Below are 25,108 nucleotides of genomic sequence, written 5' to 3'. Positions count from 1 at the left end.
GGTTATGGACGGTCTGGGAGATGATGGTTTGGTGGTGGGGGGTGGGGTCATGGTCAAGGGGGCAGTAGGAGGTATCTGCGAGCTGGCGTTTGGCCTCAGCGGTGTAGGAGGTCGGTGCGCCAATACAGTTAATAGCCCAATAGAGTTAAATTATTCTAAAAAGGTCCTCTTTCTTTTAACTAGGTGGTGTTTAAACAAATTGTGTTGCTTAACGTTGCGTAGTTTCAGCAGTTGAACTACATTTGGAACACAGCACCTTATATTTTGTCTTTAAAAATCAGAAAAAGGTCAAGGTTACCTTCTTCAAATATTTTGGAGGGGGTCGGATCTGGTCTGTAACAATAGAAACAAAAACCTACAAATTTCTAAACTTACTCAACCATCTAGGGAACCTTAGTGGAAGGCTGATAAGATGAGAATTGGATGGAGTTCATCTGCAAATTTTTAAAAAATATCATTAAACAGTTATCAATGTTGAAAATTGTAACTAGAGTAAGCTAGAGACTAGTTACAGATGAACATATATTGTATGCATACTTCAACTCGGCAACAGCAAGTTAGTTGTGCTTAGACTCCTCAAAGCCAACTGTCTGATAAATTAAAAAGTTAAAGACAAAAGGAAGGTATGCAAAATTAATAGCAAGCAGCCAATCTTGCCTTGACACAGCACACTTATAAAGCATGTTGAAGTTCAATATTTAAAACATCCTTTACAATTGAAGGAAATACAGATACACAGACTCTTATTCTATGACTCAGCATTTTCAAAAGAAAGATAACCAACATCCCATGCCAGCCTTTTTCCCCCTCACTGAGGAACTCACCCACCACATTTCTTCACTAATGAAGTACCTTAGCAAGCTGTGAGCGCAAGTCAGCCAGCTCAGCTTCCATACGTTGGTTTTCACTGAGAGCAGTGTTAAGAGCAGCTTCATTTTTATGATAGGTTAATTCAAAATCTTTCAGCCGAGCTTGTGCTGTTATCAGATCATTATCTTTCTTCTTGTAACTGCAAGAACAAAAAACAATGAGGAGGTGTCAATAGCATTGTAAAGCAAAACTAGTCAAATGTTTCATTATTTTGCTGAACAGTTTTTTGAAGAAAAGCAGAATTACAAGCCAAAGCAAAGGGATCAATCTACCAAACATCTTCAGCAGAGTTGAAAAATTGCACAGGAAACCCCTACATAGCACGTTTGTAGAGGGAATTAAATGTTGTATTGAAGAAATTAAGTGTGAAGTCCTGGAGCATCTCGATAATCTTTGCAAGTTAGGTGAGCGGGAAACAAACGCAGGCCAGCATTCAAACAGCTGACTCTTCAGGATTGTCAGCCTCTCAGTTGACATACATACTGCATCTACAAACCACCTTATAGAACGTAGAAAAATACAGCACAGTACAGGCCCTTTGGCCCACGATGTTGTGCCGAGGTTTAATCCCAATGTGAAATATATTAACTTAACCTACGCACCCCTCAACTCACTGCTATCCATGCGCATGTCCAGCAGTCGCTTAAATGTCCCCAATGACTCGGCTTCCACCACCACAGCTGGCAACGCATTCCATGCATTTACAACTCTGTAAAGAACCTACCTCGGACGTCTCCTTTATACCTTCCTCCTAATATCTTCAAACTATGACTCCTTGTACCAGTCAAACCTGCCCTGAGGAAATGTCTCTGGCTATTGACTATCTTGTATACCTCGATCAGGTTTCCTCTCTTCCTCTTTCTCTCCAGAGAGAAAAGTCCAAGCTTAGTCAACCTTTCATAAGGCAAGCCCTCCAGTCTAGGCAGCATCCTGGTAAATCTTTCTTTAAGATCCATCGCAAAATATGGAGTCATCTACTTCCATGCAAGTTTACATACTGGAATTCTCATGCTAGCCTACAATAGCAAAGTGAGAAGAACCTCACTTGACTACTTGGCTGTATCCGCTCCGTTGTTCTCAAATGCTTCACACAGTTATTTGTGACTGTGGCTCTAATCATCATTTAAAATACACCTTCAACATGAAGGTGGTTTCTATAACAGCTGGGCTGTATTCTTGCTTTTAGGAATTGCCTTGATAGATGTTTTTGGGTTATCAGTAGTTAGTCTTTAAAACCCCCCAAAAATCATTAGCTGGAACTTGATCTTGGTGTCTGCAGAGAAAAGTCAACTGATGCTCAAGGCCAATGTCACGAAATGCAAAGCAGTTCTAATTTGAGGGGCATGGATTAGGCAAGTACGAAAACAAACATTTCCTAACCCTTTCCTGTGATGCTGTACCACAGAAGTTCCAAAGCTCAGCAAGCAACATGATCTTTACAATACTATGGTTTGCACCAACCTGGTGGTAGTAACATGCTCATTACCCTGCTTTTCACCAAATATCTTTCAAAAAGACGAATAATTCAATTTCATCCACATTAAAAAGGACTTCATGGGCAAGACCATTTTGCAGTCAAATCTGGTGCAATAACTGCTGCACCCTTATTGCTTACTATGCGGAAGTTAGCGTATTGTCCAGCCATTCACTGCTGCAGGTGAATTCCTTTAAATGAGAATGATTTCTGCTTCCTCCAAGATTAGGCCAAAAATGGGAACATATAGGTAGACAACCCTTTATCCAAAAAGCTCTGAAATGAGGAAGTTTTTCTCTCATTAACAAGGTTGTTTGGTGTGTAGACAGTTAACCGAACTCCACACCCACTTGATCCATGCCATTCAGATGTGATGTAGCTCAGCACTGGCAGGCCTCAATTCTGTTTCAAGGCCCTTTTTACCCAATGAGCCTGCTGTTAGGTAAGATTTTTAAAACTTTCACCAAACTGTCACTTATTCAGAAATTCAAAAAAATTCTGAATTCTGAAAACCAGCTGGTCCTTGAGCATTTCAGATAAAGAATTGTACACTTGTACTATATTTTAACCACATCAGCAGAACTTCTCTTCTTCCTTGGTGGAGAAAGTGCCTGTCTGTTGAGCTGTTCCAGAGTTTGCCTTGTGCTGCAAGTGTTTGGGTGGTTTCATCAAGATAGTCATTCTTTTGCAGAGTTTGCTGCATCAAAACTTCACTTTGTAGCCAATCAGCACTGTTCCCTCACATTAGCCTCAGTCAGTTTGGACTCAACTGGCAACAAATCAATTGAATGGTTAACACTATCACAACAAACTTGCATAAATTTTGCTAATCTTGAGTCCAGAATGGAACTTTGGCTCATCACAGGAATTCTTAAATTGGACTTCCCATTCTGCTGAAATGGCTGACAGTTCCACCACTTTCAGGATACCAGACTTTTACTCCTTGCAATTTAATTGTATGCCTCGCATAAATCCCCAAGATGCAGTCGAATCAAAGGCAATAAATATTTTGATTTTAAAGCACACAAATCAATTGAAACATGTTCTAAAACAATAACACAACATTTTGCCAGGTCATGTAATAGCTATCTTCAACGAGAATGCCTTTTGGTTTAAGAAACTATCTATTCATTTTAAATATGACAGTGACTTTTAGCTCAATAAAAACTTCTAGTTACCATGTTTCATAAAAAAAATTATATTGTTGTAGATACAATGCAAGAAATTCATACCAATCTCATTAAATTATAATGTTTATTTTGTGAGAAGATTTGTAGCTCGGATGCTTGTTGTGGTTCTGTTTGCCGAGCTGGGAATTTGTGTTGCAGACGTTTCTTCCCCTTTCTAGGTGACATCCTCAGTGCTTGGGAGCCTCCTGTGAAGCGCTTCTGTGATCTTTCCTCCGCCATTTATAGTGGTTTGTCTCTGCCGCTTCCGGTTGTCAGTTCCAGCTGTCCGTTGCAGTGGTCGATATATTGAGTTCAGGTCGATGTGCTTATTGATTGAATCTGTGGATGAATGCCATGCCTCTAGGAATTCCCTGGCTGTTCTCTGTTTGGCTTGTCCTATAATAGTAGTGTTGTCCCAGTCGAATTCATGTTGCTCGTCATCTGCGTCTGGCTACTAAGGATAGCTGGTCGTGTCGTTTCGTGCTACCAACTAGCCACGAAACGACATGACCAGCTATCCTTCGTAGCCACACACGCAGATGACGAGCAACATGAATTCGACTGAATCGAAACATCGATTCTCCTGCTCCTTGGATGCTGCCTGACCTGCTGCGCTTTTCCAGCAACACATTTTTCAGCTCTGGTTATGTATAGGACTTGATCAAAGCATTTTTCATTTTGCTCCTTTACTAAAGGTCGAACAGGTTGCATCATTAATCATACGTTTAGAAGAATAAGAGTTGATTTTATTTGAAGTTACAAGATTCTGACGTGACGTGATGCGATAGGTGGATTCTGAATGGCGTCTCCCCTTCCAGAATTACCAGCATTGTTTTTTTCTGGGGGGGGGGGGGTGTGTGTGTGTGTGGTTATAGATGGGGTGTTCACACTAGAGGCATATAATGCTTTTAAAAATGGAGAGGGGACGAAAAAAAAAAAAATCGACACTACTTTCCACAGAAAACATGCAAGCGGATCCACTGGCTTTATTCTACACAATAGGACAGAGGTGTGTGTGTGTGTGGTTATAGATGGGGTGTTCACACTAGAGGCATATAATGCTTTTAAAAATGGAGAGGGGAGGAAAAAAAAAAAAAATCGACACTACTTTCCACAGAAAACATGCAAGCGGATCCGCTGGCTTTATTCTACACAATAGGACAGATGTTTTATTGAGAAATGAGTAAAGGCTTCCTTCTAAGAAGGTGTACAGGTATGAGCAAGTAGGGAAAAAGTTAAGTTTTGAGAAACAAGAGGTTCAGCTGAGCATGACTCAGATCAGATTAAAAAACTTGCAGTTAACAATGGGGTACTGGAGGTAAGGGTAATGGGTTAACAAGGTGGAAAAGCATTCTTTTTTTTTTTTTAAAATCTTTATTCAAATTCCACCACCAGGAAGATAGGAAAACATCCGGGTGGCCAGTGACAAACACTGCCCTTCACATCAAGGGACAGTGCTGTGTGATCAAAACAGTGAAGGGAGGGTAGGGACTAAATCAAAATAGAATTGGAGGGAGAAATGATGCACTCCACTCCCTGCGGCGCCCACCTCTCCCTGAACAACTCCAGGGTGTTAGCATTCATTATGTAGAACCATTTAACAATATTGGATGCATTCAGTAAGATTAGTGAAACCAATTAAGGTTAAAAACATTCATTGGTGTAACAGCAGGTGGCTTAAATCTTTACTATTGACACTCGCTGCCTGTAATGGTCACCCAATTAATATGTTGCCTTATCTGGATGCTCCTCCCTGTAAAAATGACTATCTAATTCATTAAGAAACTGCTGTTGAAGAGAAGACTGCAAACTCATGTCCCTGTGCACATGGGCGGTCGTTCTCTCTCCTTCCAGGGTCCAGAATAAAGATTTTAAAAAATGTAAAATTATACTGTCTGAGTGTTTTGCTTTGATGGGGGCACAACACTTCCGCCCTAAAGTTTATATTCACTTATCAATTCCCTCAATTAGTAGTTCAATACCAGAGGCAAAAACACTTATTAAAATGTTACAGTACAGTACAGGCCCTTTGGCCCTCAATGTTGCACCAACCTGTAAAATTAATCTGCTGCCCATCTAACCTACACCATTCTATTATCATCTGTATATGTATGTTCAATGCCCATTTAAATGCCCTTAAACATTGGTGAGTATACTACTATTGCAGGCTGGTCGTTCCACACCCCTACTACTGAGTAAAGAAACTACCCCTGGTATCTGTCCAAAATCTATCCCCCCCTCACGTTAGCCTTCACCAGAGGGAAAAAAGGTTCCCTGTCCACCCGATCTAACCCTCTGATTATCTTGCACGTCTTGATTAAGTCACCGCTCAACATTCTTCTCTCCAACAGAAACAGCCTCAGTTCCCTCAGCCTTACCTTGTAAGACCTTCCTTCCATACTTGGCAACCTCCTAGAACCCTTTCCAAAACTTCCACATCCTTCCTATAATGCAGTGACCAGAACTGTACATAATACTCTAAGTGCGGCCTTACCAGTGTTGCATACAGCTGAAACATGACCCCGTGGCTCCGAAACGCAAACCCCTTACCAATAAATGCCAACACACCATAGGCCTTCTTAACAACCCTATTAACCTGGGTGGCAACATTCAGGGATTTGCGCACTTGGACACAGAATTCAGTTCATCTACACTACCAAGAATTTTACCATTAGCCCAATACTCTGCATTCCTGTTACTTCTTCCTAAGTGAACTACTTCACTTCTCTGTATTAAACTCCATTTACCACCTCTCAGCCCAGCTCTGCATCATCTCTATGTAACCCACAACATCCTTCAGCACTATTCACAATTGTGGCTGCCTTAGCATCATCCACAAATTTACCAACCCATCCTTCTACGCTCACATCCAGATTATTTATAAAAATGACAAACTGCAGTGGCCCCAAACAGTTCCTTGCGGCACACCTCAAGATTGACATTTCCCATCAACCACCATCCTCTGTCTTCTTTCAGTTTGCCAATTTCTGATCCAAACCGCTAAATCACATTCAATCCCTAAACTCCGTATTTTGTGCAATAGCCGACCGTGTGGAACCTTATTAAATACCTTACTGAAGTCCACATACACGACATCAACCGCTTTACCTTCATAAAGAACTCGATAAGGTTAATTAGGCCTACCCTTCACATTGACGATCCCTATTCAAAATTATTCCTTTCCAGATAATAAATCCCATCTCTTATACCCTTTTTCAACACTTTACCCACAACCGAAGTAAGGCTCACTGGCCCATAGTTACCAGGGTTGTTTAAAGGAGGGGAGGAGTCGAGATGTTGTGAAATTTGAAAGGGTTCAGACAAGATTTACAAGGATACTGCCAGGGTTGGAGGATCTGAGCTACAGGGAGGGGCTGAACAGGCTGGGGCTGTTTTCTCTGGGGCTGAGGGGTGACCTTATAGAGGTTTACAAAATTATGAGAGGCATGGATAGGATAAATAGGCAAAGCTTTTTCCCTGGGGTCAGGAGTCCAGAACTAGAGAGCATAGGATAAGGGCTATGCCCAAATCAAAAAGAGAATGTCAGCATCATGGAAAACATGGATTAAACACAGTTGGTAGCAAGTCAAGGTGGCCATAAAACAAAGCTGCACAGTGCAAGTCCTTGCACAATAGTTGATGCAGAAACAAACCACAGCAACAATTGTTAAGGAGCTGATACTGCACACATTTTATTTATCCCAGGCTTGGTACTCTCTCACTATAGATGGGCTAGAGAAACAGGCACTGCCACTGACATTCTATCCATGTTCCGTAGAATACCTATAGATGGTTGAGGTGGCTCAAGGGTGCCAGATAACTGGTAGTGTACATGTCAGCTTTTTCCATAATATGATGGTTGTATTCTTGTGCAAACTAGCTTTATAGAAAAATTGTGCATTAGAAACAGCATTAAAGTGCTGGCAATGTAATCACGTTACAGCCAACATACATTTTAAAAGCCTGCACTTTAGAAACAACGTCCCTGTTTGTCAAATTAGCGAATGTGTTGACAAAACATGTTATAGCGGAACAATCTGTAATTAACAATTTTCAAAAAAGGTTGAGGCATGGACAAGGGTTCCCAGATTTACAAGCATTACACTCACTATCCCTCCAATTGACAAACATTGTCCACACTAGGGTGTAAATTTTAAAAAGATTCAACATGGAAACATTTTCTATACTTACAAACGGTTCTTTTATTGTGTCCTAATTTACGATTAGACTGCATATATAGAATCCCTACAGGGTGAAAGCAGGCTATTCAGCCCAACGGGTCTATACTGACCCTGCAAGGAAGATACTACCCGGAAGCAACATGTGCCCAATCCCTGTAATTCTGCATTCCCGATTGCTAAAATCAACCTGACCTAAACACCTGGACAATTTCATATGGCCAATCCACCTAGGGAAATGACTGTCTATTTACCCTATTCACAAACTACAGACTGAGGAAAACTGCAGCACTGAGGAACCTCACACAGACATTGGGAGAATATGGAAACTCCACACAGATAGTCACCTGAGGCTACAACACTAACTACTGAACCATTTTGCGACCCCATACAAAAGGTGACCAGAAGAATCCTTTCAGCCCAGCTGAAAGTAGGTAATTATGACACATCAAATGACATCATGTTTGATAACTAGCAACAGTGGGTCAAACTTCAGATTACAGTACTGACTTTATACATACCTTTCAAAAGCTCAAGTTTCCCACAGCACTCAGACTTCCACATCATTAGAAATATAATGTAAATTTCTAAACGACCAAAACAAGATTTAGATTGTACTTTTATAAAGTGCCAGCCTTGGCCAGATCATAGCTGTTGACATAATCAGAGTCAGCAGTGGAGTTCAACAAAAGAGTGCTATATAACAAAATGAAATGGAACAGATTACCTTGTTGCTTGTCAGTACAATTAAGAGGTACTGCAGTGTTCACCTCCACATTAGATGTCAAATTGAATTTGTTAGAACAGGAAGATACAACCTGCATTCATACTGTTAGAGTCAGATGTACAGCACAGGAACAGACCCGTTGGACCAACTCGTGCATGCTGACTAGACATCCTAACCAAATTTTGTCCCATTTGCCAGCACTTGGCCCATAACCCTCTAAACCCTTTCCTATTCATATACTCATCCAGGTGCCTTTGAAATGTTATAACTGTACCGCCTCCACCACTTCTTCTGGCAGCACATTCCATACTTCACCCTCTACATGAAAAAGTTGCCCCTTAGGTCTTTTTTAAATCTTACATCCCCATCCTAAAAACTTATGCCCTCTCGTTCTGGGCTCCCCCACCCCATAGAAATGACAGTCCATTTAACCTACCCCAGGGAAAAGAAGTCTATCCATGCCCCTCATGATTTTATAAACCCCTCAGCCTCCAACACTTCAGGAAAAAAAAAATCTCCAGCCTATTCAGCCTCTCCTTGTAGCTCAAACCCTCTAACCCTGGCAACGTCCTTGTAAATCTATTCTGAACCCTTTTAACTTTCAAGTCCTGCCCTGATTTGCCTATCCAAAATGTAACATCTCATATTTATTTAAATTAAACTCCATCTGCAACTCCTTGGCCCATCTGATCAAGAATGCACTGTCCTGAGATAGGATTATCTGCTGTCCACTACATCTCCAATTTTGATGTCACCTACAAACTTACTAACTACACCTATCATTTATATAAATGAAAAGCAGTGGACTCAACACAGATCCTTGTGGCAGACCACTGGTCACAGGCCTCCAGTCTGAAAGGCAACCCTCTACCACCCCGCCTTCTAAAGTTCACCCAGTTCAGAATCCAAATGGCTAGCTCTCCCTGTATTCAATTAGATCTAACCTTGCTAACCAGTCTACTAGTGACCAATGTTGTCAAAAGCTTAACTGGAGTCCACATAGATCATGTCCATCAATCCTCATCATCACTTCTTCAAAAGACTCAAATCAAGTTAGTAGGACACGATTTCCCATGCACAAAACTATGTTGACTATCCCTAATTGGTCTCTGCCTTCCCAAATACATGTAAAACCTGTCCTCAAGATTCCCTCCAACAACATTGGTTGCCCATTACCAATGTCAGGCTCACCGGTCTATAAGCACCTTGACTTTTCCTTACAACTTTGTTAAATGGTGGCACCACGTTAGGCAACCTCCAGTCTTCCAGCATCTTACCTGTGACTATTGATGATATAAATATCTCAGCAAGGGACCCAGCAAATCACTTCCCTAGCTTTCTAGAAGAGTGTCCACCTGAGCAGTCCTGAGGATTTATGCATCTCTTTGCGTTAAGGCATCAACCAGGCAGTAACTGTGCAGATTCACTGCTGTATCAGACAGCAGTATAGGCTTCTTTCTCTGGTCATGTGGTCGCTGTCTTTGCCGGTTTTTGTTTTTTTGAAAAAAAAAGAGGAAGTGCCACTTTTTTTAAATGGAGAGTAAAGTTACGATCCCATCTGGTAGCAATAACAGGCAAGTCAGACCACAGAAAGAAACCTGGCTTGATGTACATGCGATTGGGGTGGTGTTGTTAGGTCCCCTTGAGATTCTTACACACTTGATCTAACTGCAATACACCAACTTCTGTGAAGAGCCACAACTTATTTCAGCAAGTATAAGCTTTGAGGATCATGCAAAACTCTGATGCTTGTGAAGCATGTCAAGAAAGACTCCCTGAACAAGGGAGCCGTCCTCCTTTCATACATCAGTCAGTCATGCATGCTAGATACAACCCTGCCCTGCTACTCCCCTATAGTCACATGCCACCCAAAAACAAAATGTAAAGTGATTAGATTATTTCCAGAAACAAATGTGTTCTTAGGTTATTCCTTAAACAGTGCTTAGAGTATGATTTGATTGTCACATCCTGCCTGCAAGACGGAAAACTCTCGAATGTTTAAGAGGTCTATTTTGCCCCTTTCTTTTTCTTAAAATAAAGGGAAAGGCTTTAAGACAGAGGTGTTGACCTGTCTACTTGAAATGTCAATAAAGCAAACAGCTAGATGGGCCTTGGGTTCTTGTTCTTAAAAAAAAAGTTAGAACAATAGAAACAAACAGTCTGAATTGATGTGGTGAAGCTCTCCGAACCAAGATTTTCATTTTATTTTTAAAAAATTGTTGTTGCTGCAGCACATCTCTTCCAGCTACACTCTTCACTTGTCTGTCTTTCCTCTTGGGTTGCTGGCATTGCATGCCAGATACTTTTCTGAATTTGCCTTTTGTCAAGGTGGTTTATGGGATATTACTATATTGGATCGGTTAATTAGTAAGTTAATGAATGTATTATTGTTAGGTTTTCCAGTAGAGTTACAGCTAAGTCAATTCCTTTATTTCTGTTTTGCTTAAGTTAGTTTGACCAATTGAATCACATTCTGAATGCAAGGCTAAAATAAGAAAAGGTGTGTCATGGCTACCTTCTTAATATATTTTGAGGGAGTTTGGCTTGGTCCATAACCTTTATAAAAAATGGATTTTAGTTGAGGAACAAGATATTCTTATTGCAACTGTAAAAGGCATCAGTGAGGCCCCACTTGGGGGAAGAGAGATTATGCTAAGATTACATTCACCAGGATTTAGAAGGCTGAGGTATGGAGTGCACATAGAAACCTAAAAATATTTAAAGCAGGACTAGACTAGTTAGATACAAGAATGATATTCCTGATTATGAGGACTCCAGACCAGGTGCCATAGTTCTAGATAAGGGACAAATCTTTCTTAGGACGGAAATCAGGAACCATTTCTTCACCTAGAGAGAGCGTGGCTAGTCTGTGGCATTTACTATAGTGAATGTGGTTGAGACCAAAATATTGTGTAAGAGGGCGGCGGATCTAGCTTGTGATTAAAGGGTTATTTTGTTACTTGGAAGCAAGGGAGAGAAAGATAAGTTACGGTCTGGAGCCTTATGATCAGCCATGTTGAATGGCAGTGCAGACTCAAGATCGAATAGGCTACTCCAATCTTCAAATGTTTTCTACTTTTGATGGGTTAAATTTAAGTTTTTGCAATTGGTTAATTGTGGTTAGTCACAAACATTCATGAAGCGACAGAAGACAGGCTTATTACATAAAAAGAAAAGCTCTACATACACACTTAGAAAAAAAAACTCAACCCTATTTCCCAATTCCATGCTTTAGAGATTGAATCCCAATGAACTATCATACCCACTCCTTTCTCAGCTTTAGAAAAAAGTGAATTAATAGATGCTGTCTGGTTTATTTTCCTTCAATTGCAGAGACAATTTTATTACTGCTTTCAGAGTCTGATGGCACAACATTTCACAATTCAGATGGCCTCAACATTCTCAGTTCTGGAAGCTTCACAGACTATAAACGATGATAAAACTAAAGTGACAACTGCCCTGAACTGATATAGGGAAAGGCTGCTTCCCATTTAAAAAAAGCCCTTGTTCTCCTCCTAGGAAATATTCCATCTTCTAAACTACAAGCTTTAAACAGAGACAAAAATAGAAATTGCTGGAAAACATCAGGGTTGGTAGCACCTGTGGAGAGAAATCAGAATTAAACGTTTCAGGTCAAGTGACCATTCCTCAGAACTTGAGCTTTTCCAGCAATTTCGATTTTTGCCTCAGATTTACAGCATCCATAGTTCTTTGGTTTTTAAAAGCTTTAAACATTCTGTTCAGAGAATCCCTACACTGTAAAAGACCATTCAGCACATTGCATTTGCAATGACCTCCAAAGAGCATCCAGCCTAATCCCTATTTTTTTTTTTTTAAAAATGGCTAATCCAGCTAGCCTACATATCCCATTACACTATGGACAAGTCATCTCACCTGCACATCTTTGAACTTTGGGAGAACATGCAAGCTCCACACAGTCCCCAGAGAACAAAAACTTACAGCACAGGAACAGGCATATCTGCCCTCCAAGCCTGCATCAATCTAGATGCTATATTTAAATTAGCCACCTATTTTCCAAGAATCTGTATCCCTCTGTTCCCTGCACATCTGTCTGGTACATCTTAAGTGACGCTATTGTGCCCACCTCCGCTGGCAACATGTTCCAGGTAGCAATCACCCTCTGCGTAAAGAACTTCCCACACATGTTCCACAACTTTTCCCATCTCACCTTGACCTCATGACCCCTTGTAATAGAGTCCCCCACTCGGGGGGGGGAAAAAAAGCTTCGTACTACCCACCGTGTCTATTCCTCATGATTTTGTAGGCCTCAAGTCTTTCTAATGTAAAAATCCTAATATACTCAACCTCTCTTCGTAGCAAGCGTGCTCCATACCAGACAACATCCTGGTGAACCTCTTCTGCACCCTCTCCAAACGGTCCACCAGCTTCTGGTAACGTGACGACCAGAACTGCACACAGTATTGTAAATATGGCTGAACCAAAGTCCTATACAATTGTAGCTCCTGCCAAGTCTTGTATTCAATACCCCGTCCAATGAAGGAAAGCATGCAGTGTGCCTTCTTGACCACTATTGATCTGTATTGCCACCTTCATGGTACAATGGACCTGGAACACCAGATCTCTTGGTACATCAGTTTTCCCTAGGACATTTCCATTTACTCTCTATTTTGCTCTAGAATTGGATCGTCCAAAATGCATCAACTTGCACTTGACTGGATTGAACTCCACCTGCCATTTCACTGCCCAACCCTTTCATCCAGATTATTTATGTCTATCACAAGCAGTAGTCCCAGCACAGATCCCTGTGGAACACCAATAGTCACAGTTCTCCATTTTGATAACCTCTCTTCCACTACTACCATCTCTCCTGTTGCCCAACTAGTTCTTTATCCATCTAGCAAGTACTCCCTGGACCCCAGCTACTTCATTTTCTGCATCAGCCTACCATGGGGAACCTTATCAAGTGCCTATTAAAGTCCATGTATATGACATTTACAGCCCTTTCCTCAATCAACTTTGCCACTTCCTCAAAAAGAATTCTATTAAGTTGGCAAGACATGACCTTTCTGCACAAAACCATGATGCTACCATCAATGCTATCACCATTTTGTTCCAAACATAAATAGATCCTATCCCTCAGTATTTTCTCCAGCAGCTTCCCTACTAACATCAGGTTTATCGGTCTATAATTTATGTGGATTATCCTTGCTGAAATCATACCCACATCCTTGGCACACAGAGTCAGCAGTGCTAACCACCAGGCCACCATGCTGCCCCTTGTGAAATTGTAAATCTAATAGCCTTTAAAAAAAGTGTTCACACTGCTTGTCATAAACCCAACAGTATCATGTCCATTAACACTACAGGGGTCCGTCTGGAACTGGATTACAATCATGTGCCTTGGAACAAATCCACTTTTAGGTCACTATCCAAAAATGTTATTTTTAATAATGTTGGGAGTTTTAAAAGAGAAAATTATACACCTTTCATCATATATGCAACAGATTTGAATTATCAATGATAATTTGTATTTCCCCAAAGGCCTCAAATTCACTCAACATTCGTTTTCAAATACTCTAAAATGGAGTTTAAATTATCTTGGTCATTCCATAGGTCAGTCGTGCACTTAGAATCCCAAAGAATTTTTTTTTTTTAAAATCACGATTTTCCATGTTAAAACAACTGGAATGAATGATCTGCGCATTTCCAAATGCCAAAAGCAGTTGATACAAATAACTAGCCTACTCAATTTTTTTTTAAACGTTTCGCTTGCGAAAAAAAATTAGACACGAGAAACTGCAATGGGATTTGAATCATACTGCAGCCGCAATCCTGATTCAAAGTATTCAGTACCAATGTATTTTCAAAGACGGGATCCACCTTTGTCAGGAGCGCAATTAACGCGAAATCTCAATGCTGATCCTGATTGGATAAGTACTCGAATGGCTGCTCACATGCGTGATGAAAGGTATCTGCAACAACATTTTTGGACTTTTGAAGCCAGTTAAAAAAGAACTTTCATCTTAAAATATGGCCTTAGCTAAATTTCCCGCGTGTTTAGTGACTTAGAGTACAAGGATACTCCACCCCCTCCCCCCACCCCGAAAGAAAGCTGGAACCCACGGACCGATCTCAGTTTCATTGCGTTTCCTGTTATGGCGTGATCTACCCGACATTAAATCCACGAACACAAAATAGTCGAATTTGCAGCAGATTAAATGGCATCTTAGTCAGAAAAAGAATACAGTAGATAAAAATTCTAATTGTGTTGAGAAGATAATGCCACGTCGTCTCACAATGGCTATTCTGTCCAGCTCGATATAAATGGAGTCATGCACTCGCCGCCGCCAACATTTCAAACTGAAAAAAATTGAAGAACACCACCCCACCTCGGTACACACCGCGGTATCCAATGATAAAGCGAAAGAACTTAAAATAAAAATCGGTAACGTGCGAATTAATTTAAGTCGCCGACTCCATCAGTTTTAGATATATGCAGTTATTCCCTAACACTAAAATGTGATGGATTCCTCTCTACACGTATTGTTCTAACCAGCGCGGAATTATTGGGCGTGACTATTCGTTTCTCCTGAACATTAGCCTGGAGCACAAAGGATTGGGGCGTTGATAACAAAACCAATACCCGCACACGTCCTCCGGGACAGATAAAACGAAAGCCAATCAAATCAAGTGAAATTTATAGCAGCCATCCAGATGTGTTCTCCCCCTACCCCAAAATTAATGGAAGACAGATTTTGGTTAAAGCTGAAATAAAAAGAAACACAGTCTCATCCCAATAGAATAGGATTCATATTTTCAAGATAAATCCCATCACGATCAGGCTAGAGAAAAACAGATGTACATCTACAATGGAACCACAAAACGGTGATGCAATTTTCATAAAGTCTGATGGAAGGCTCTCAGGCTTTATATCAGGAAATTAAAAGATGCCATGTTGGTTCAGTATGTTAATATACGTACAAAAATATTCTCCATTTGTAATGAATGAAAGCACTTTAAAGTACAATACATTTTCAGTTCAGAGAGAAATATCCATCCATCAATTCTCACATTTAAAACCGATAAAACCATCACCTTCATTTCAACAGCAGTCCTATTTTAAATATTTGCAACTTTATTAGGACAAGAGATTCCAGCACTTGCAATTGCCATTCAAATTACAATTAAGGATTTTTAAAAGAAACTGTCAAAAGTGGTCCACGGAGAAGACTACTACGACAGAGTTATGCAAGGGCATACAATCAGCAAACTTGCCAGCTAGACTGCTGAAGCAAAAGAAAAACCAAACTACAACTAGGGTGGCCATTTCTGCCTTTGAAAGTATAAAATAGTAGGTACTGGTTAATGGGATTCAACGATAGCACCACAAAACTAGTAAGCTTTCCATTCCTGTCCACTGGATAGTATTTTTAACCTTCCAGGCAGTCATAGTGAAGAGAAAAATAAAAAAAAAATCAATAAATAAAAAAAAAGTGTAGCATACTTTAATTTGCAGCTCTTCGTAACTTGATGTACAATATTGACAAATACATCATAAGATGTTCTCAATAAAAAAATTTTGATTATGTATTTGTTTGTTTCTAGGATTCCTAATCTTGCTGGATAGAGCAGGCAAGTTAATTCTTTTAAATTTACACCTAGCTGCAGCCCATCATTTTCCCCAGAAGAGCTAGAAGATTCAGAAATCAGAACACCTGTCCTTTTAAAAACAAAGGAAACGTACTGGAAAGAATGGAAACCCTTTATAAGAGTCACGTGATTTACGTTCAGAAGCACTCTGTTCACCAAGGAAAGAAGTGATATAACATACGTGGGGAATCAATGTGCTTCACCAGGAGAGAGAAAAAAAAAATCACTTCCAGTTTACAAATGTTACTGATAAAACAAAGGAAGAGCAAAGACTTAAAACATTGGAGTAGGGAACCAGACTGATAGTTCAAACCAAACATTTTGGATACAAGTCCCAGATGCTAATAGCTTTGCCATTAAATTCAGAACATTTTAATACAAGTGTGCAAAGTATTTAAACAAACCTCAAAACTATTAAAAACATTTTAAAAGCTATAACTATACTCAGATAGTACAAGAAATTTTATACAACTCAGACCCACTCACCTACCTTCATAGAGTCAGAGTTTTATACAGCACAGAAGCAAAGCCTTTATCCAACTCATCCACACCGCCCAGATATCCTAAACTGATTTAGTCTTATTTGCCAGCATTTGACCCATATTGCTCTACACCCTTACCAGAGGTGTACCCATCCAGATGCCTTTTTTAAAAAATTTGCAATTATACTCACCTCCACCACTTCTTCTGGCAGCTCATTCCATACATGCACCACCCTCTGCATAAATGTTACCCCTCATGTCCCACTTAAATCTTTTCCCTCTTAACTTTCACCTATGCCTTCCAGTTTTCGACTCCCCTACCTTGGGAAAAAGACCTTGGCTATTCATTCTATCCATGCTCCTCACGATTTTATAAACTTCTGAAAAGCCCCAGTCTATTCAGCCTCTCCCTATAAAAGTCAAACTACCCCCAATCCTGGCAACATCTTTGTAAATGTTTTCTGAACTCTAAAGTTTAACAGCACTTTCCTATAGCAGGGAGATCAGAATTGAATAGAGTATTCCCAAAGTGGCCTAACAAATCTCCTGTACAACCACATGACATTCAAACTTCTACACTCAATGCACTGATCAACGAAGGCAAGTATGTCAAACATCCTCTATGCTGTCCAACTGCAACTCTACTTTCAAAGAAACTTCCTTCACATTAAGTGAAAACTGATTTCCCATTAACCTCCATATTGATCAACTTTATGTTCAAATCAAAAAAAGAGGAAATTCAACAAGTAGACTAGTATATTTTTAAAAACTGAAATCTATCCTTCTTTCCTATCAAGTTCTACAGCATCAGCTGTTGCCTTCATAGCTTGATAACACCTATTGTTCAGAGTAACCAAAGAATAGTCCGTTCACTGAGAAAAATAAAAGGTTCCTGCATTGTAGCTCTAATGTTTTCCTTCACAAATGGTAAAGAGCTAAACAATAAGTTCACATGGATTTATTTTGACATTTTAAAAATCAGCTGAAGAGGAGTCAGAAAACTCCATGAAAAGTAAAATTATCTAAAAAGAGTTCCAACATCTTCCTTATCAAGATGCACCATAAACTTAATAGCTTAGTCAATCTCAAAATAAAAGAAAACAGTGTTCTACTGCCCTATTATCACTGCTTTGATACCATGTGATGCTGCACACTTCAAGCCTTGACGTTTCAATCCCACAGAAATAAAACCAAAAACATTAAAACTCATTGCTCAAGTTAATATAGAACATACTGCTGACAAGAAACACCAGCAGCTCAAGAAATGACAAGCATGCAATCTGACAATTAATTTAGTTTGACTCTTTCATATTTGCTGTCAAACAATTTAAATCCTTAAAACAAGTTATATTCATAGGCTTGTAGCAGTTTTTCACTGATCAATCCAGTTAGCCTCATTCACTTACATCCCTGTAATTTTTCTTTCAGTGTTCAAATACTTTAGAGGGAGTGTATTGAATTTATAAATCAACACACTAAGTATATTCCAGCCTATTCATTGCTAATAACCTACACTTCATTAACAATCCTTGTCATTTAGTATAACAAATGAATTACTGAAGATGAGAAATTACTTAACATAGAAGACTGTGGAAACTCAATTGAATATATTTAAAAGCTAGATATCAATAAGATACTTGGGCACCAATGGAGTAAAAAGGGTGGGAATGTGAAACGGAGAATCAGTCATGATGTCATTAATGCTATATAGCTTATTCATATTTCTATTTGTGTCAAATACAAAGAAAGTCATGAGTAACATTTAACAAAAGACTAATATTGATCAATAGCCCTCCTTTGATCTTGACAAGCTATGCATTAAAAACATTCCTACAATGTAGTTAAAAGTAAATACAACCCAAATAATTTATTTTTGATTGTTACAAAGTATAAACAAGCTAACTTGCACACTTGAAGACCGCAGTAAAAGTCGTAACTGGGGGAAAAACGTTTTACATGGACAGGACTGCTTAGAACGGAAAGCGCGATTTCAACTGCAAACTGGTAAGATATTAGCAATTTTAAAACGTAACACGACTGCCAAAAAAATGTAAATAGTCGGGTGAAACATGGTAACGATGGTTTAGTACATCAAACATGCACACACGAAAATCAAGGGTTTTACTGATACATTGACTCAATTACCTCCCTCCTAAAAGAGGTGTTGAATAGATTGACAACTGAAACTTAACAACCAACATGAAAAAAGGGCACGTGTGAAAATGCAGCTTCACAAATCAATATAAACAAACAGTTTATAAACAACTCAGTCAAGTTTATATTAAAACGTGGGTATAACATATACTACTTTACTTTTTGCTGAGTTCGTCCAGCTCCGTTTTACTCTTGCCCAGTTCGATCTGCAGCTTCGCCTTTTCCCTCGCTGTTTCGTCCAACAACCGCCGAGTGTCGGCCAGCTCCGTCTCATACATAGCTTTGATACCGGTCAGCTCACGGGTCGTCACCTCTTCTTTTTCGGAGATCTTAAATTGCAGAACGCTATTTTCGCACTCTAAGGAACGCACCTTGTCGATATAAACGGCAAGGCGGTCATTGAGATTCTTCAACTCTTCTTTTTCCTGGATTCGAGTAATTCGAGTCGGACTCAGAGGCGTTTGGGCCCCACTGGCCCGGGTGTGTTTCTGGGCCGGAGTAGTTGACATGGTTAAAATTCCTTGCTAACTACCTGATTAATAAAAATTTAGGCTCGTACCGATCCGCAAAAACCTGTGCTTCCAAACCCCTTTTATTCAATGAACTAGAAAATGGCGCCCTTATCATGCGGCGCTCCGCCAGGGGAGTGGACGACGGAAGGAAGTAGATACGATGCAGACCGGGAATTGTAGTCCAATAAAAGCCCACCTTTTTGACTGTTTCTCAGGATATTAACAACCAGCCTCAGGTAGCGATGTCTGTTGTCCTGCTTTATCTACACCGATGAACACTCTCTGGTAATTTGGTTTACATTCTGTGACCCAGGATTGAAGCCAGGTGGACTACAAATCCCAGCGTACTTGTACACGGGGCCCAGAACCTGAATTGCGGCTCACCTCCAGCACTGATTGGCTCTTATGCAGACGGTTAATTGTCAATCATCTGTGCAGCGCCCACCCTACGGCTGCCCGCGCCCTAACGGAAAGCGCGGTTTTCAAATTTTGGCGCGCCTCGACAAACCGCAACGGATTGAAGGAATTGTCTCGGGATTCAGGTGCAATTTGAGAGGGAGGTGAGGTCATTATCTGATCAAAAAGTATTTTTTTGTAAGAGAAAAATTAAATATTAAAAATCGCCAGCTTTAAAGTACTGGTTGTTGGTACTTCCCCCCCCCCCCCTTTTAAATAAAAATTATGAACTAATCCCCGTTGCTAAACAGTCCCTTTTTCATACAATGCAAAAGGTGAAATCGAAGTTTTAAAATTTTCTTCTACACGGAATACATTCAATTCGCCACCGATTAGTTACTTTCAGCTCATTCTGAACTCCAGAACCAGAGGTCATAGGTTTAGGGTGGAGAAGGGAAAGATTTGAAAGGTTCCGAAGGGGCAACTTTTTCACGCACAGGGTGGTGGGTGTATGGAATGCACTACCAGAGGAAATGGTGGGAGCTGGTACAATTACAACATTTCAAAGGCATCTGGATGGGTATCTGAATAGGAAAGGGATTGGAGGGTTATGGGCCAAGTGCTGGCCAATGGGACTAGATTAATTTAGGATATCTATTCTTAGCTTGTTCTTTTTAACCGGGCTCCCCCTCCCTTACCTAATCTTTCTGGAACACCTTAGTTGTTCAGAGAGCTGCTGTATATAAGATTGACAGAATGACTTCCTACAAATAACAATTCTGTGATTATTTCTTCCTAATCTCCCATCTCTTAGACAACTTTTTTTCTGGTGTGGACAAACTATCACCTCTGGCTTATTAGACGAAGCCTGCAAAGGGAATAACATTTCAAATTTGAGGCAAATTAGATTTACAAACTACATCAATCTTCCTTTAACTCTCTCTATAGTCAGCATCTAAATGATGTCTTTAGTCCTACAGTTTAACTGTTGGACAGGCTATGATCATGACATAATCACAAAAATAGCAAATATACATTAATTAAACCTCATTGTTTTGATTTGTTCATTTTTATTGCCCTGTGTCATGTAGGTGCAATCTCCAATATGTATGATAAGTTACAACTGGTTATCAATAACACAATCTATTTCAGCTGGTGCCACTAATTTTCTCAACCACTGAAATCCATTTTTCCATTTTTTTAAAATTTGACTTTTTAGAATTGGAACATATGACTGCAATAATTTTTCAGGAGACTAAAATAATTGTTCCTTGATGCCATTTCACTGGAATTTATTAAATTCACGTATGTAATTCTAGCAGATTGTATTAGTGATAGCACCATTCGAATTGAAATTAATCTTGTTAAATTGAACGTGTCCTATAGAAAAAGCACAAAAATGGCAAACTAGAGGAACACAGATCAGTTCTACTGATTATTGTTTTTTCTTGCAACTTTGAATGATTATGAATCACCTGTGCAATGACAGACAAAAGAGAAATAAAACCAGAAAAATGCCAGAATTACTTGGTGGGAGTGGAATTCCCATATGAAAGGTCACTGACCATGTACTAACACTGTTTATTCATGGATGCTGCCAGGCCATTTGAGTATTATCTGCTTTTATTTCAGATGTCAAACACCTAGTATTTTGCTTTTGAATTAAGCAAATGAAAAATACCCTGCTGAACTTCTCAAAATACAAATATTTTGCAGTCACTAAAACCTCAAACTATGGCCTGGAGTTGTAAAAAGCAAAATATTACAGCTGCTCAAACTGAAATAAAAATATATTGCAACCTCAATTTAAAATCTCATCGTAAATGATCTGTACTGTCCGAGGTACCATACACTTGCATCACTGCTACACTGGAATGAGCACTTCAAGTCTTGGAGTGTAGTTATAAAATTTTGAAATTGACCTTTGTCAATACTTATTACGTGGCCCAATCTTCATACTTAATCCCAATTCCCTGGTGTTAACCAGATGACTGACCAAGCAGTGGAAAATTAAAAGATAATTTATACATGCTAGTAACTGCAAGTTATTTTATTTTTGTTTTATTTTAAACTTTCACTTTAATTTGTATTTGTGAAGCTCTTAAAAGTGTGCTTGTTGTGTCAAGTTTTGTATCACTCACTGTGACCTTTATTAAAAGCAAAACCAGATCAGAAGTGAGGATGCAACCAATAAGTCATTGGATTCCTAAGAATTTAATTACTGAAAAACGTTGGACCAAAACAGAAAGCGACAGAGCAGAAACCACACGTTAACAATGAGTTTTTCTTCCTCCCCACAAACTAGTAATCATCAGCTTCTGATCAACCACTAGGGAACTTTGATTTTGAAGGTTTTTTTAAATGAAATCTGTGCACAGTTCTGACAAGTTTTTTTTGTCGAGATTTATACTTTAACTTTTGAGCATTTTACAGCCTATTTGTGATTTTCTCAAGACTCACTTGCCTACTTGTACTGTAATTTACTGGGCTGAATGCATTATTGTTCAGTCTTCACTACAAAAAAAAGTATAGTGCAAAGGAACAGGTCCTTCAGCCCACCTGACTGCACCTACACATAATGCCTTTCTAACTTAAAACCTTTTATTTCTCTGCTGTTTGTATCCCCTGCTTATTCATGTATGTGTTGCTGTTCTATCAGCCTCATCTGGCAGTGCATTCCAGTCGCTTACCTCATTGTGTAAAAACAAACTTCCACTGACATCTCCTTTAAACTTACCCCTTTTTACCTAAAACCTATGTTCCCTAGTAATTGACATGAGAACCCTGCCAAAATGACTGACTACCCATTCCTCCCATAATGTTGTCGATTTCTATCAGGTCGCCTCTCATCCTTTGACGTTCAAGTTATAAATTGTTTTGTGGAAATCGTTACAAATGTGCTGGAACGAACACAATGTTGCAGTTTGTATGCGTTGACCGTATCTTTAAAATGTATTATTCACAAACTGTCAAGAATTTGCATGCTCCGCGTACGTAACTTATTTTTGAGATACAACACAGAATAAGGAATCAAGCATCAGCTTCAGTTTTGTTCTGCATTCGTCCTTTGCATTATCCATTTAATGTGATCCAGTATAAGCGGCGAACCTAGCTAAAATCAGAACAACAAAGTGGGTGCATGTTTAGGAGTCACAATTTCATTACAGCTTTCTTCGTACCCAAGTTAGTCCCAGAAAAGCTTGGAAGGAGTTGTCCAAATATCCAGTGATCAATTCAGATGTCTTCTGGAGCAACTATTATGGGAGGAAACAACAGTTGGAAAAGAGGAGGGAAATCGCCGTCTGGCCTGGTTCAATTCAATATTGAGATTTTAAAAAGGAGTGTGACGGGGATGGGGGGAAATATTATGAAAGCTTAAAAATGTGTCTTTAGCTACGGCATGACAACAGAATCTTTCCGTCTGTAACCTACAGTGTACCGTTGATGTTCAAACATTACACACGCCCTGAAACCGCAAGTGTCAACTCCTTCAGATTTGGAAAACTGGAAAAATTGAGGAGCAATTTTTTAAAAAGGTGAAGGTAATATATCTCACGATATAGCACATTTTCTTTTAAATTGGAATGTTATTTACTCGATTTGCTGAAACAATGCTTAGTTTTATTATTATCAAGAGTCCCTTTTTTTTAAAAAAAAAAGTGAGCTTGTAGCATTCGAAATCATCGTTGGAAACTTATCCTAAAAAGGGAATGTTTGCAAAGAAGTTCACCCATTTTGTTTTGAATATAAAGTAAATCTGTGGCCCTCTGGTGGTCAGAATAGTTTATATTTTGTCAATTTCATGTGGTTTGGCACTGACTGCAGTAATGAACATCCTAAAATAAAAATTTGTGAACATAAAAATCTTTTACTTGTGGTTTCTAGCTTTGGAGGAACTTCTTGTGGCAAAAAACAAAAGTTTTCTGTAGATATAAAATATTCTTTTATCCATCCTTACCTTTTTCCATTTGTTACTGACAGTTGCTGATGTATATTTTTAATTGTACTGTTAACCCTCTGGTATTTCTGCTAAACAGATGTGCTAATTGTCTTGGGGTCAAGGCCTAGCAATATCCTGTCTTCACTGATGCATCTTCAAAACTAGCCACTACATAGTCATGTAGCACAGAAGGGGACCTTTGGCCTATCAAGTCTCTTCCAACCTATCTAAATTAATTCCACTTTCCAACACTTGACCTATAGTCTTGAATGTTACGACATTTCAAGTGTTCATTCAGAAACTTGTAAAAGTTTGCAAGGTTTCTCAACTCTACTACCCTCCCAGGCAGTGCATTCCAGATTCCCACCACCCTTTACATGAAAATAAATTCCTCAAATCCCCTCTATACCTCCCACTTTTCACCTTAAAATTATGCTCCCTTGTTATTGACCCCTCAACTAAGGTGAATAGCTACTTTCTATCTATCCTGTTTATGCACCTCAATTAAGTTTCCCCACCCCACCCTGTTCCAAAAAAATGTCAATCCAAATTATCTTCAAAGAAAAACACTCCAACCCAGCCAGCATCCTGGTGAATATCCTCTGCACATCTCCCAGTGCAATCGCCGTCTTCCTACAGTGTGATGACCAGAACTGCACCCAGTACTCCAGCTGTGAGCTAACCAAAGTTTTGTATGGCTCCAGCATAACCTCCCTGCTCATATAGTTTATGTCATTTTATCAACTGTCTATATCTTCCTATAATCTAGGATCTTCTTTCTCACTAGTAACCACCAAACAATCTTTGTCATCTGCAAACTTACTTATCATTCCCCGCACACGCTCATCTACATCATTTGTATATCATAAACAATAAGGATCCAGCACTGATTCCTGTGGTATGTCATTGGACACCATTGTGATGACCAGGAGAAAGACCTATGAGTACCTTTTACTGTCAATCCATACTCTGCTCCCTGCCCTTCTAGCCCAGACAAATGATAGGACCTTGATGTTAGTTCAGTGGTTCTTAAACATTTTTGTCTGAGCACCTATGAACATGGATCACCTATCATATCTGCTTTTGTTTGCCATTTCAATAAAACTCAGCAAAATTAATGGGAAGTATATTGTTACTTTTGATGGGATTTCCAAGAGTGATACCTGGCTCTAAGCTGAAGAGCTTCAGTCTCTAATTGGATTCTACATGCAGCAGTTATTCTTCATTTTCAGCACATAAGGATTTGAAAATCCAGTCTTGCATTTATATGTTGTAACGTAACATAAATCTTGCTCATAAAACAATATTGTTGGTCAAGCTTATGCCATGCATGGAGGAGCTGATCTGTTGTGTGACATCATGTGAGTGATAGAGAGGAGGCTTTTAGTCTGTTCTCTTGTATAAACTTGGCCATGGTGTTGTAGTTCAGTGGCTAACATTTTGGGTCAGCCTCTAACCTGGAGGATCATTGTCAACCAGTCATGGTCTGTGAACCACGTTGAGAACCACTGGCCTAACGTAGCACAATATTTCCAACCTCTGCTCTTTTCATCTTGATACCTTTGCATATTAGG

The 25,108-nt window shown here is 39.5% G+C and overlaps 1 protein-coding gene across 1 annotated transcript in view; it reads right to left on the bottom strand.

The window, feature by feature from the left end:
* lmnb2 (lamin B2) overlaps nt 1-19,373 on the bottom strand; it is a 34,794-nt gene extending 15,421 nt beyond the window's left edge. The window contains exons 1-2 of the mRNA XM_043721034.1: nt 18,846-19,373; nt 853-1,009 (exon numbers count right to left, since the gene is read on the bottom strand). Coding sequence (XP_043576969.1) covers nt 853-1,009; nt 18,846-19,195 — 507 coding nt within the window. The 5' untranslated portion in view covers nt 19,196-19,373. The remainder of the gene's footprint in view (nt 1-852; nt 1,010-18,845) is intronic.
* Nucleotides 19,374-25,108: the final 5,735 nt, after the last annotated feature.

Source organism: Chiloscyllium plagiosum, chromosome 31 (genome assembly GCF_004010195.1).
Source record: "Chiloscyllium plagiosum isolate BGI_BamShark_2017 chromosome 31, ASM401019v2, whole genome shotgun sequence".
Lineage (NCBI taxonomy): Eukaryota > Metazoa > Chordata > Chondrichthyes > Orectolobiformes > Hemiscylliidae > Chiloscyllium > Chiloscyllium plagiosum.
This window is presented reverse-complemented; position numbering and strand designations above follow the sequence as displayed.